General features: G+C 33.2%; 1 protein-coding gene and 1 non-coding gene across 2 annotated transcripts; both read right to left on the bottom strand.

Moving 5' to 3' along the window:
- Nucleotides 1–606: 606 nt before the first annotated feature.
- Nucleotides 607–3,762, bottom strand: LOC142612636 (nudix hydrolase 14, chloroplastic). The gene is made up of 7 exons (XM_075784750.1): nt 3,501–3,762; nt 2,964–3,069; nt 2,571–2,648; nt 2,151–2,243; nt 1,899–1,991; nt 1,694–1,792; nt 607–968 (listed from the first exon to the last, which is right to left on the bottom strand). Exons 1-7 carry the CDS (start codon nt 3,746–3,748, stop codon nt 732–734), a joined length of 954 nt encoding a protein of 317 aa, XP_075640865.1. The 5' UTR covers nt 3,749–3,762; the 3' UTR covers nt 607–731.
- Nucleotides 3,763–9,117: 5,355 nt separating this feature from the next.
- On the bottom strand, nt 9,118–9,226 carry LOC142614322 (small nucleolar RNA R71). The gene has a single exon (XR_012840400.1). It is a non-coding gene; the product is annotated as a small nucleolar RNA R71 (small nucleolar RNA).
- Nucleotides 9,227–14,509: the final 5,283 nt, after the last annotated feature.

Raw genomic sequence — 14,509 nt, 5'->3', positions numbered from 1 at the left:
CTACTTTAATACGGTTCAAGAATTTCACCAATATTGAAATATCTGATTAAGTTACAATTAAACCCATAAAACCCTCAAAATTAAAAACCAAATCCAAAATTCAAAGTAAAAAAGAAAAGAGCAAATTACCATTTTGGTACCTAACATTTCCCCATATGTCAAAATGATCTCTAATGTTTTTAAATGTTTCGGTTTAGTTTAGTATTGTGTCAAAATAATCATCATCATTAAGGGGTGAATGAAAAATGCCGACATGGCTAATAGTAACACTAAAAAATTATTTGTGCGCCACATATGCTGCCACATGTACTATCACGTGGCCCAAAACTTAAAAAAAAAAAAAAAAAAAAAACCCTAAACTAAACTAAACTAAACCTAGATGTCCCTCAATCTTACCGAACCTAGTCAGACTTTCAATGCCAAACCACCAAATCGCTCATTGCCACTCACCACCACTATCCTTGCGGTGGCCTTGAACTAGTCATCCCCTTTTTCACTCCTCTCTTCTCACCCTCTCTCTCTCTCTCTCTCTCTCTCTCTTTCTCTCTCAAACTTGTTTTTTCATTAACAAGTTTTTTCTTCTGCATTCCAACTTAAAAAAACTTATTTTCCCAAAAAAACAAATTTATTGAGAAATTGGGATAAATAGTTTCCATCAGTCCATAAAACAGAATTTGGTGAGGGTTCTAACCCATCATCAAAAGCCTCTAGTGTTTAGAAATGTTAGTGGATTAGGTCTTTGATTGAAGCAGTAGCCCTTCTCTCATGGCCATTTCGTAGAGAGCAATGGCTGTTAGAACCTTTGAATCAGCAGTCATGCGCCACAGATTTTTATACAAAACCACACGGACCTTAATGAGCTCACCATGGTCACGAAGACCCGTTTCTTTTCCTTGCAGCTGCATGATGATCTCTTTATCCACGTGCCCCCGGTACAAAAAGAGGCTAATTTCTTCATCACACCCACCCTAACCATGGAAAAGCAAATGAAAATGATAAACTGAACCACAGAAAAGAAAATTCCCCGGAGGGTTGTAAGGATTGAGATGGTCGAATGGATACATGTTACCAACAATCATTTTCTTATGAGAAAGTTATAATATACAAACACACACACACACACACACACACACACACACACACATATCTCGCTCTAGATCATACTAACCAGGAACCATTCCTTTCTATATATTAACATGCAAACCTTTTCCTGCTCAATTATTTTTTGATATTTAACAAAAAAATATGCAACTCAAACACTCACGTATTATTCAGGATAGAGTTGATGTACAAATAATAACTCACTTAAACCAGATAATTCGAGAATGGAAGCACTTGCATGATTTTCATTAACATTAGATACACTAACCCTACTCAAGTAGTTATGAACTTATATCAGGACTTGATAGAATTATTAAAAGTGTAATTGATGGTCTCCTTGTTAGTTATGTCTAGATCCAACTTTTATGAGCACACGGTTCTCTTAAGCAATGACTCCTGGACTTAAATTCTTGGAATGCCAACAAAATCAATAACTTAAAGAATTTAACGTTATTAACAGTCTCCGACCATCAATGATACTTCCCTAACAAAAAAAATCTTTAAATATTTGTTTCTCTATGCACTAACTCCTCAACCCAAACTTGAAACAATGAAAAGGTATATAGCCAAACAATGACCATTGACAACATACCGGAGAAGGAAAGACTCTACATCCTGTGGATGGTTCAAGGAAAGCTGTAAGATCAATCATGTCTTCTAAATTTAATTGTATTCCAGTCTCCTCCTCAACCTGTCATAATCAGAAGATCAAAGTCATATTAAAACTTAGCTAAACTAGTAGATGTGTGTGTGTGTGTGTGTGTGTGTGTGAGAGAGAGAGAGAGAGAGAGTGAGACCTCCCGCGCTGCAGTGCCAACAAAATCACCCTTGTCATCATCCAACATTCCAGCAGGCAATTCCAAAATATGCCTCCCAACAGGGACCCTAACCTTAGACATGTGAGAACTTTTAATAAGGTCTGGGTTAAGTAAACTTAGGGTCCTTATATTAAATCAATTCCTAATGTGTGTGTGTGCGCGTGCGCGTGTTCGTTCATATGTAAAGCTTCATAATAAACACTGACATACAGCAGGGGAAAAAAATCCTACCTGTTCAGTAAGAACAGTATAAGTTTCACCCTCTGACTCCAAGAGGATCAATATGGCTACGGCTGGTCCTCGTGCAAATACGATACCTGGAACCTAATCACATTTTAGTTCAAACAGAAACAAGAGAATGATAGCACTAGATGAACCACATTAAGATTGCCACCAGAAATGAGATATATTTATTGAGGCTCCACATACAAGGCCTCAGGTTCATCTAGCTACAAAAATAAATAAATGAGGAATGACCGTTGATCACCAATGAGGCTATTCTATTGGCCTTAAGTAATAAAACAAGATGAAAAAAAGAAAAAGAAAAAAAGAGAGCCAAATTGAACATGGTTAAATATTTAAAATTTAAGTTAAAGAAAAAGAACCCAGATAATTAAGATTCAAAAGCAGTGCATGGATATGTTTAAATACCTTTTTTCCTGTTCCCTTATCAACAATGTCAGCTTTGAATTTGAGAAACCCGACACGCTCTCCAAACATATCTACTCCCTAAAACCAACAAGAAAACATCAGAATATATGTATATCTTAGTGACATATTGGAAGCATCAAAAGATATAACAAATCCCTGGGTGATTATTCAGTAGAACTAGCACGAGAATGTATTGCAAATTAGAATACATGCATGCATGCTTTTGTTTTTTTAATCGGTAAATTACATAGACACACACCTAGTGGGTTTCGAATTCACAACCTCACTCTCCACCCATTTCTAGTGGAAGGATGAAAGTGCAATTTGAGTCAGAACTCATGAGAATACTTACATACAGAAAAAACAAACAGACATATAATTGAGAATAGCTACCTGGAGAAGTACACGTTTAAGAGACATGGCATTGTTAGCTAAAATTCCAGTTTCAGTTTGCAAGTTCTTTAACCACTGCTTGAACAATGAGGAATTAATAGCAGTCCTGCAACATCAAATCACACCAAACGCCGTACATTAATAACTAAGGGCCCATTGTTGGCAAAATTAAATTTTAAAAAAAAAATGAAAAGAAAAGGAAAAGGGGTCAATTTGGCAACTTTGCAAAAAACTAATTTTGTCAAATATATGGGTTTTCTCTCAACAGTTGTAAGTCCAAGGTAATGTAACGATCTAAATAAATCCTTCATATATAGCAATTTAAACATCTTAAACTAAAGCTTCGTTTGGTTGCACGGAAAATGATTCATTCTAGTAATACTTTCTTGGGAAAAAGATTATCTTCTTTTTTCTTTTCTTTTTCTTTGAGGCGAATCAACAATAACGAAACTATTGAAAATTAGCAAACTTTTCAATAGTATTATAAAATTAACAAATAAGTAAAAAAAAAAAAAGGGTAAATAGAGAATGAAAGACCTGAATTGGGAGTCGGAGATGCCAGGTGCGGCGACAATCTGGACGGGTTCAGCGAGTTGAGTCGGGAGGGTGATGGAGTGAGTCAGAGGGGATGACGACTCGGTCTCGGTCGACATTTTGCAATTGGAAGAGAGGGATCTGAGTCGGTAAGGATGAGAGGAAAGGGATAGTATTTTGGAGAGAGTGCGGAACTGTTGATGTATAGACATCGAACTGGAACTGGATACTTGAACAATGTGCAACGCCATTTTCGATGCGTGGATTGACCATTATAAGACATTTATTAAAGAATTGTGTCAATTATTAAATAGTAGCACAATTTTTTATTAAATGATTATTATTTTTTTTAAATTGATATATTTTTTTTATAGAAAATATAAAAAAATTAGTTGATTTTTATTTTTTATATATAAAGTTTTTAAAAATTAATTAACTTTCACTGGTACTATTGGATTTATGTTCATTAGCATGTGATTCTGTTTTGGATTTATGTTCGTCATTAGCTGATTCTCAATAAAAAAAAAGAAAAAGAAAAAAAGTTCATCGCTAGCATGTGATTCATTGTTCTAGAGTTTCAACCATATACATGTAGTTAGTTCTCTTTTGTTTTATAAATGTAGTTAGCTATACTGCAAGTCTTATAATTTCGTATTTATCTTATGACTTGGCTGCTATCATATGATGATTAGCTATTAGATTAGTTTCCTTTCAGTTATTAGAATCGGTTAATTAGGTTTTTGTTTCCTGTTTATATAACTGAGATAGTCTTGACAAAAAAATTAAGAGAAATGATATGTTCACAACATTTTTACAACAAATCCTAAGTGGCAAGTTATTACTGATTGTTATTGTTGGGACAAAAAAGTAATCGTAGTACTAAATTCAAATTTGAACCTATAATAACTAACCACCTATGATTTGTTGTAAAAATGTTGTGGACGTAGTATTTCTCAAAAATTAATCCCTATTAATATAGTAAACTGTTAATAGTAGATAAAAAGAAGTAATGTTAATAGTTGGCTCGAACTAGAACTATTGAAAGCGTGTCAATTCAATATGCATGAAAAATTATCAGAATTTTTATCTATGTTGCAATGCTCTATAAAATTAGAGTATTGTATCATTATCCGTGTGAATGAAGAATTCAGTTTTCACTCAAGCACAATACATATTCTCTATTTTTATATGGTATCAAAACACAAACCAGCACTTGTTTTCCTCGGTAATCTCTAGTTTGTTTGTCTTTATTTTCTTTGATTCCAAACAAATCTTTTCTGTTCTTTCTGATTCAATTTCATAATGCTTTCCCATTCAGCATAGTAGATAGTTTTACTTGCCCTTTCTTTTGAATCAATTTGGTTGTGGTTTGTCCCTTTATTCATTGTAACAAGTACATAAGGTGTTGATTTTACCTTCTGTTCCTATTCTTTGATTGAATTAGCACAAGTTTTACAATTGATTGCAGATTTCCTAATTTAATTTTAATACTTCAAGTTTTTCCTTGTTGTTCCAAACCTTAATTTTTGATTTCTTCCAAGTTACTTCCTTTTCAATGTCTTCTTCAAAATCTGAATCTGCTTCAAGTCCTAACAATCAGTGTGGATGTTTCGAGTCACTCTTACTTGCAAAATGGTTATAATCTTGGTATTGGGCTCCTTACTCAACCTTTTACGGAGGAGAAGTTTAATACATGGAGTCAGTCGTTCTATTCGCGTGGCTTTAATTGCTAAGAACAATATCGGATTTGTAGATGGAACTACTCTACAACCCACAGACCCTTCCAATCTGCTCTACAATTCCTATACACGTTGTTATACCATGGAATTGTTTTTATTGCATGTAATGAATTATGTACATTCTCTTTTAAAATGTGTACCTATTTTTTTTTGAGGGACCTTAAAATGTGTACCTTGAATTTATAAAATTGGTACATTTTTTGAGAAGTTGTGTATGTTAACATTGAATGTATAAAAGTTATGCACATTTTTTGATAAAATTGTGTATGTTGAATGTACAGAATTGTGTATATTTTTTGAAAAAAATGTGCATTAAAATTACATAATTGCATACATTCTTACAAAATGTGTACATTAAATGTACAAAATTGTATATATTCTTTGAAAAATATTTGGGATGATAGTGTTTGGAATGATGTTGAATTTACTATCTATGGACACAAGGGGGAAAAGTGTCGAAGTCGCCACCTAGTTAAATGGTCTAGGAACCATGAATATAGCGTCCTTTTCAGGAAGGACCTTTGATCTTACTATCAAAGTTTGGGTTCAGAGTTTAGGTACGTTCTTGGAAAGGTGTTAGGCACCCAAGATCGCCCAACTTTAAGGTTGTCCTTCCATCATTGTGTCTCATGTCTTAACCCTATTAAAAGCACGTTCATACGTATTCAGATCATTACCCAGAAAACCCAAAAAACACAAAAACAGAGTAGAACTTCAAAACAACAAACTAACAACCTACGCACATAGAAAATGAAAAGAACTAAAGGGCTAAACTAAGCAAACATGTATGAACATAAATCAAACCAAAAATGAGACTAAAACAAGAAAAGAAGGACAAAAAACAAGAAGGAAAGCTAGAAAGATACCTTAAAGCAAAAGCTCCTACACTTGATTTTTTACCATTCTCCTCAATCAAATCTATCACAATTAAACTAAAAGGATTGGGGTAAGAAAAGGTTCCAATCAAATAAATAAAAAATGACTTGAGGGTATTTTGTGAAAAACTTCCTTTTGATTTACTATTTTCTAGTGAATCTTAGGTTTTTCCCGTAGGATTTCTGTGTGTTTTTAAAATGTACCATGTAAAGCTTTTTATAGTGGAAAAAATAGGGCTTGGAACAGCTCCCTGACGATGTGAGATTCGTTTTAAACCTCAAGCATTATTGCAAAAAACTTGCCTTTCTTATGATTCTGAAATCCTAGTTGCGTACACAGAAATGTGTCTGCATACGCATGCTTTGGCCCACGTACGCAAACTGAGAGCTACTTTGGTCATTTTATTTCCAAAAATAGATTTTTGCTTATTTAAAAGATTATATTTTCCATTTTAACACTTCTCAAGTCAATTTAATATCTTATTGGGCTCCAAACTGGCCTTGGGCCTTAGAGTTCGAGCATCATTGGAGAACAAGGGCCCGAGTCGTAAGGAGTACAAAATGTGATGTCTACACTATCTAATACTATATTTTTGGTCAGCACGTTTGATCCGAAATCAGATGCTATTCAAGAACTAAAGGAGCTGATTTGGAGAATACTGGAGCTTGCAGGAAAGCCTAATCTTTCAGATTATTTTCCTACTAATCGCTAACCCATGCGATACACGGAAAAACTATTGACTTTGAAAAAAATTCAACAATAGGTAAATAGACATTCTGAAAAAAAAAAAATTAATTGGAATTAATCCAAACAAATAATTAACAACCAAAAATATAGCTTTTAATAAGAAAACAAAAAATCACATGAACCTAAATAAAAAGCATTTAAGGTGAAGAATTAAAATCAACCTACTGAGACGCAAATACTGATGTGCATTGATAATAGCTTAATTTTGCATATTTATATCATTGTTAGAAAGCATTATCATACTTATTTTGAGGTAATTCATGCATTTTATATTTGGTTTTGGAATAATGGTGAATAATCAATTTTGTGCTTAATTGAATCTTATTACGTGAATTTATCTTTTGTAGGAGAATGGAATTAAATAAGTGGATTTGTGCAAAGAAGAAAGCTAATGGACTTTACTTTTACAAGGGCCATGATGAAGTTAAAGAAGACCAACCCAATTAAATTTAAGTCCAATTGGAGCAAGGAATCAAAAGAAATTTGCATCAAATCCAAGTTCAATTCGGATTAGGATTCCAGCATGCATATCAGTTAGTATTTTTAGCATAACTTTCAGCTCAGATGTCCAATTGAGATGATTCAAGTTGGGCTGGAAATTTACTTAAAGGGCTACAACTTTGTAGTTTATTAAAAGTCAGAATTCTGACGTTAAATGGGCCAAAATTGTCGGTTAAGTGAAGCCTAAAAATCTGGAATTTTCCCCAAACGGGAATTCAACTTGTAATAGGATTCCTTGACCTATTTAAAGGCTCTTTAGGGCAAAATTCAAGGGGCGAGTGCTAGGGCTGGGGGCTGAACATAGAGAGTGCGGCTACTTCTTTGGTTTTCTTCCATGACAGTTAGTTTTATTTTATTTGTCTAGTTTAATGTTTAGTATTTTATTCTTGTGTTTTATTTTAATTACTATGAGTAGCTAAATTTATAATTAGGGTTGAGGATGAAACCTTGTTAAGGATTATTAGTAATATTTATGTGATTTGATTTTTTCCACAATAGTTGTTCTTTAATGATTTAAATTGTTCTTGCTTCATATCAATTGACTAAGATGAGATTCTAGATATGAGTTCAATCATGTTTTTCTCATGATTTAGGATTTGTCTTAATTAATTGAATACTTGGTTTATTAATTCTTGATTATAAAATTGGATATCGCTTGTGATTTATCTGTCAATGGATACAATTTATGATTTGATTTTTAGAATTGGATATATCTTGTGATTTGTTTGGCTATAGATACAATTCATGATTTGATTTTATACTTAAGAAGCGAAGAAGAACATGCTTTTGATTTTAAAATAAGGATTTTAATGAAAATATTTTCCATGATAGCAAGATTGATTTCTAGATTATCATGTAGGGAGTTTGGAAAAATTAATGATCATAAATATATGCTGATATGACTTACAATGCAGATTTCAAAACCTTAATTCCTTCCCCTTGATTGTTTACATCTTTTTATTACTTAGTTTAACTATTTGCTTAATTTTATCATTTGCTTAGTTTATTTAATTTCAAAACAACCAATTTTTATTAAACTAGATTAGGATTAATTTAGTTGAGATTTAATTAATTTTCCTACATTCATTTAAGTCTCTGTGAGTTCGACCTCGTTCTTGTCAAACTATACTTCGGTACGGTTCGTACACTTGCGAGTATTTTAAAATTTCACAACAACTTTTTGGCGCCGTTGCCGGGGACTTGGTTAGGAAAATAAATTAAGTCTTAATTGAATTTTTTCTTCTACTAGTTGTAGTTAAATTTTATTTTAAAAAAAAAACAAAAAAACAAAAAAAAATTATTTCTTTGTGCATGGTGTATGAGAACTTGGATACATGATAAAGAAAATCGTCTTGTTAGTTTTGATTATTCATCCACAATGGGAGAAACAGGAGATGATTCAAAAACTCTTAGGGAGTTGTTCTCACCCATAACCACCAACCCTCCATCTTGCATAGTCTTGCCTGCAACCACTGCTGCACATTTTGAGTTAAAGTCACAGATAATCCATCTTCTTTCTACCTTTCATGGATTGGATAGAGAAGATCCTTATATGCATGTGAAGGATTTTCTTGAGATTTGTGCTACTTGTAAGTTCCAGAATTTCACTGATGACTCTGTTTGCTTGCGTTTATTCCCTTTTTTCTTGAAGGATAAGGCAAAAGCATGGCTTAATTCTTTGTCACCTGGATCTATCACTTCATGGGAACTATTGGTCACAAAATTTCTCTCTAAATTTTTCCCAATGGCCAAGACCGATGCTTTGAGGAGAGAAATTGCAGATTTTTATCAAGATGAACAAGAGAAATTTTATGAGAGTTGGGAGAGATTTAAGGATTTGATCTTAAAGTGTCCCCATCATGGTTTTGAAACATGGAGACTAGTACAATATTTTTATAATGGTTTGACTCAAGCAAATCGTAACATGATTGAGTCCATGAATGGTGGTGGATTTTTGAGTCTTGTAGATGATGAGGCATATAAATTTCTTGAGAATTTTTCTGAAAGTTCACAGTAATGGGATTTTTCCAACCGTAAAGAGAGATCTGCCCCTGCAATTAAGAAAGGAGGATTGTATGAAGTCAGTGAAGATTTAGACATAAAAGCTAGGTTGGACAATCTCACTCGTAAGGTTGAGGCTTTAGCTTTAGGTAGAGGGATGAATTCTGTCAATCAAGTTCAAAGTGAAACATGTTCTATTTGTGCAAGTCCTATGCATACAACACAAATGTGTCCTTCTATAGCTGGGTACCCTGATTTTTATACTGAGTAAGCAAATTCACTGAATAATTATGGAAAACCATTTGCTAGTCCATTTTCAGAGACATACAATCCAAATTGGAGGAACCATTCTAATTTCTCATGGAGGCAAAATCAGCCTCCCACAAATGTAGGTGGACAACAAGTGCATCAACAAAGTCAATTTCATCCACCTACTCAAGCATATCTTCCCATTCCTCAATCACCTCCTCAGTTTGTAGCACCACCAAGACAACAATCATCTTTGGAGGAGTCTCTCAAAACTTTCATGCAATCAACTAGTCAAGCCATTCAAGAGATGAAAAGTTCCACCCATTTGCATACTCAATCTATTTCAAAGTTGGAAAATCAAGTTGGCCAGTTAGCAACCCAAGTTGGAGAGAGGGAAAAAGGAAAGTTTCCTAGTCAACCTATACCTAACCCAAAAGGACAGTATGCCATCAATGATTCTTCTAGTTCTACTCATGAACAAGAACATGTTCAATCTATTACTACTCTTAGGTCAGGTAAGCAAGTTGATAATCAAGTAAAAATGCCAGAAGTGGAGGATGATGAAAATATTGTGTTAAAAGAAAAAGGAACTCATAGTTCACATGATGATCATAGAGAAAAGAAGGACAACCTACCCGCCATTCCAATTTAGGATATTAGTTCCCCCCTTGATAAGAGGTTTGTTCCTAAAGCTCAATTTCCTTAAAAGTTAATCAATCATCAGAAAAGTGCACAATTTGGAGACATTTTAGAGGTTTTTAAGCAAGTGCAAATTAACATTCCATTTCTTGATGCAATTCAGCAAGTTCCTACTTATGCCAAGTTTCTAAAAGATCTTGTAACAATGAAGAGAAAGACAGATGTCCCTAAAAAGGCATTTTTGACAGAGCAAGTCAGTTCAATTATTCAGAATAAATATCCAGTGAAATGTAAGGACCCAGGATCTCTTACAATTTCATGCAAGATTGGAGATCGCCTCATTGAGCGAGCTTTGCTAGATTTGATGGCAAGTGTGAACTTAATGCCATATTCAGTTTATTTATAGCTAGGTTTGGGGGAGTTAAAACCAACAACCATGACACTTCAATTAGCTGATAGGTCTGTGAAAATCCCTAGAGGTATTGTTGAGGATGTGCTGATTAAGGTGGATGCATTCTATTTTCCTGTTGATTTTGTTGTGTTAGACACTGAGCCTGCTCTAAATGCCAATACACAAATCCATGTCATTTTGGGTCGCCCTTTCTTAGCCACATCCAATGCTTTGATCAATTGTCGAAGTGGTGTGATGAAGATTTCTTTTGGAAATATAACTATTGAGCTTAATATCTTTGACATAAGTAAGCAAGTACCAGATAATGAGAATATATGTGAGGTTAACATGATTGGGAACCTAGTCCATGATAATCTTATACAATCAAGCTGTGAGGATCCCCTGAAGGATTGCTTAACCCTTTTTTATTGCAATTCAGATATTGAAAAATCAATTGAGGAAGTCAATGCATTGTTGGATTCTGTTCCTCTCTTAAGTACTGATAACTGGCAGCCAAACGTGGTCCCTTTTCCACTTTCTTCATCCCCACTCCCATCTATTGTAGAACCACCAAAGTTGGATAACTTTTGGGAACACCACTTGATAAGTATACCTCAAGAACACAAGGAAGCTATAGGTTGGAAAATTGCTGATATTAAGAGTATTAGTTCTTCTATGGTTATGCAAAGAATTCACTTGGAAGACACTACAAAAGCTTCCCAACATGTTTTTGATCCAGGTAAGTTACAATCTCATTGGACTAGTCCATTCATAATATGCATTATTTATCTCCATGGTGTTGTTGAGGGTTGGATGGTCCTGTTTATCAGGATTGATCTCTAATTGTGTTGAATTTTTTTGCAAAAAAAAAAAAAAACTTTTTCTTGTTTATTTTCTGTTTTTAGATTAATATTTGTGTTTATTTTCTTGTTTAGTGTTATTCTCTTTTGTTCTAGCTGATATTTGATAGAAATTAAAATTTATAACAATCAGCTTGATCAAGGTATGTCTCCTCCTTCTCCTTACCTTACTTGTTTCTACTTGGGTCTCATGTTGCATACTATTTTTTTGCTCTCCTTTTATTCAAGACATATATTTGAGAGTATCATTTTTAACATTGAGGACAATGTTTGGTTTAGGTTTGGGAGGGATGTACATAGATTTCTATCTTTTTGTTTTGTTTAGTTGTGTTAAAAAAAAAAAAAAAATCTTTTGCCTAGCTTGAGGTCTATGTTTTGAGTTTGTTATACTACTCCTGCTCAAATAATTTCAGTGCTTTCATGCTCAATTCATTGCACATGCACGTAGCCACTCAAACACAACTTGTTGTTGAAGGATAAAAATGATTAGAAAATCTTGATGATAACAATGTGGAGACTGTAACCCTTGTGAGTTTTGAGCCAATCATTATTTTTTGAGGGCTATTTATTGTTTTTAATCTTAAAGTTCATTTGGAAGTGAATAACATGTTTCCCTTGTTGTAGTCTCATTGTTCTTTCTTTTGGCCAAGATGAAAAAATCTAATTTTATGCCACACTTGAATCTTTTGAAGTCATTGATGTTGAATGAACTATACTAGTCTTTGAGAGATGAGATTATGCCATTTTTGTCTACTTTGAGCCATATATGTGTTTTTCTTTTTCTTTCTTGATACATTATCGCTAGTCACCCCGTTGAGCCTTTTAATTAGCCATACTTTCTTAAAGCCCTTATCCATAGTGTTTCAAGATAAAATTTGATCAGTTTGTTTCAATATGGTGGTTTGTGTGAGAATTCAAAGAAGGAAGAAAAAAGAAGTCAAAGAAAGAAAAAAAAAATTCAAGAACAAGGAAAAAAGAAAAAAGAGAGGAAAAGTGTCAAAAAAGAAGAAAATAAAAAGGGTTCTCATCAAATTTTGAGAAGTGAGATGTAAGAAAGGAGTACTACTTTGAAGAAGAAGAGTTGAAAAAAAAATGTTGAATGGAAATTCCAAAAAGTGTTGACATTCCAACTATCTTGAAAACACTTCTTATATTTACCTTCACCCATTTTTATTTCATTCCCTTTGCTTTTACCCTACATTACGTCTTAATAAAGTCCTTATTTGATCTTGAAGATTGTGTAGTTCAAATATTGATATGACTGAGAAGAAAAAGGTGTGGTATAAATTCTTTTTGGCATCCTTTCATGAGACTACTTGTTCTTTCTTGATTAAGCGTTTTTCATGTATTTTATATGTGAGGTATTTGATTTTGCTTACATTATTCTGCTCACATATGTTGTTGAGAGTGTTACACCACATTTCAGAGTGATTTCATTTGTTGAGTGATAACACCGGAAAAATTTGAGTTGAAGCATACTTTCAAATAGAGATTCGAGTCAAGTTTATTCTAAAACTAAGAGTATGTTTGGGTTGGCTACCACTTTTCACTCACATTGAGTTTTGATGGCATGAGAAATTTCTTTAGCATTTGAAGTGTTTTTGAACTTGAACTAATCCTCTTTGCAAAAGGCAATTGAAAAAAAAAAAAAAAGTTTGATTTTCTTTGTTTTGTTTATTTTAGTATTCATTCTCAGAATTTTGTGGGTATATTCCCTGCAAACCCTCACGAGACTACAACTCGTCCACTAGTGTAAGCTAGAGGTTTAAAGGCTTGTTGCATACGCTAAATGCAATCGAAATTTCCAGCGAAAGTGGATTAGTTAGGATTTTCTTTTTCTTTGTTTTTTATTTCTTTGTTTTGTTTTACTCTTTATCTGTTTTGCTCGAGGACTAGCAAAATGTAGGTTTGGGGGTATTTGATGTGCATTGATAATAGCTTAATTTTGCATATTTATATCATTGTTAGAAAGCATTATCATACTTATTTTGAGGTAATTCATGCATTTTATATTTGATTTTGGAATAATGGTGAATAATCAATTTTGTGCTTAATTGAATCTTATTACGTGAATTTATCTTTTGTAGGAGAATGTAATTAAATAAGTGGATTTGTGCAAAGAAGAAAGCTAATGGACTTTACTTTCACAAGGGCCATGATGAAGTTAAAGAAGACCAACCCAATTAAATTTAAGTCCAATTGGAGCAGGGAATCAAAGGAAATTTGCATCAAATTCAAGTTCAATTCGGATTAGGATTCCAGCCTGCACATTAGTTGGTATTTTTAGCATAACTTTTGGCTCAGATGTCCAATTGAGATGATTCAAGTTGGGCTGGAAATTTAACTTAAAGAGCTACAACTTTATAGTTTACTAAAAGTCCGAATTCTGAAGTTAAATGGGCCAAAATTGTTGGTTAAGTGAAACCTAAAAATCTGAAATTTTCCCCAAACGGGAATTCAACTTGTAATAGGATTCCTTGACCTATTTAAAGGCTCTTTAGGGCAAAATTCAAGGGGCGAGTGCTAGGGTTGGGGGCTGAACATAGAGAGTGGCTACTTCTTTGGTTTTCTTCCATGACAGTTAGTTTTATTTTATTTGTCTAGTTTAATATTTAGTATTTTATTCTTGTGTTTTATTTTAATTACTATGAGTAGCTAAATTTATAATTAGAGTTGAGGATGAAACCTTGTTAAGGATTATTAGTAATATTTATGTGATTTGATTTTTTCCACAATAGTTGTTCTTTAATGATTTAAATTGTTCTTGCTTCATATCAATTGACTAAGATGAGATTCTAGATATGAGTTCAATCATATTTTTCTCATGATTTAGGATTTGTCTTAATTAATTGAATGCTTAGTTTATTAATTCTTGATTATAAAATTGGATATCGCTTGTGATTTATCTGTCAATGGATACAATTTATGATTTGATTTTTAGAATTGAATATATCTTGTGATTTGTTTGGCTATAGATATAATTGATGATTTGATTTTATACTTAAGAAG

This window comes from Castanea sativa, chromosome 10, assembly GCF_040712315.1.
Source record: "Castanea sativa cultivar Marrone di Chiusa Pesio chromosome 10, ASM4071231v1".
Classification (NCBI taxonomy): domain Eukaryota; kingdom Viridiplantae; phylum Streptophyta; class Magnoliopsida; order Fagales; family Fagaceae; genus Castanea; species Castanea sativa.
The sequence above is the reverse complement of the archived record's forward strand: the minus strand, read 5'-3'. Positions and strand labels throughout refer to the sequence as shown.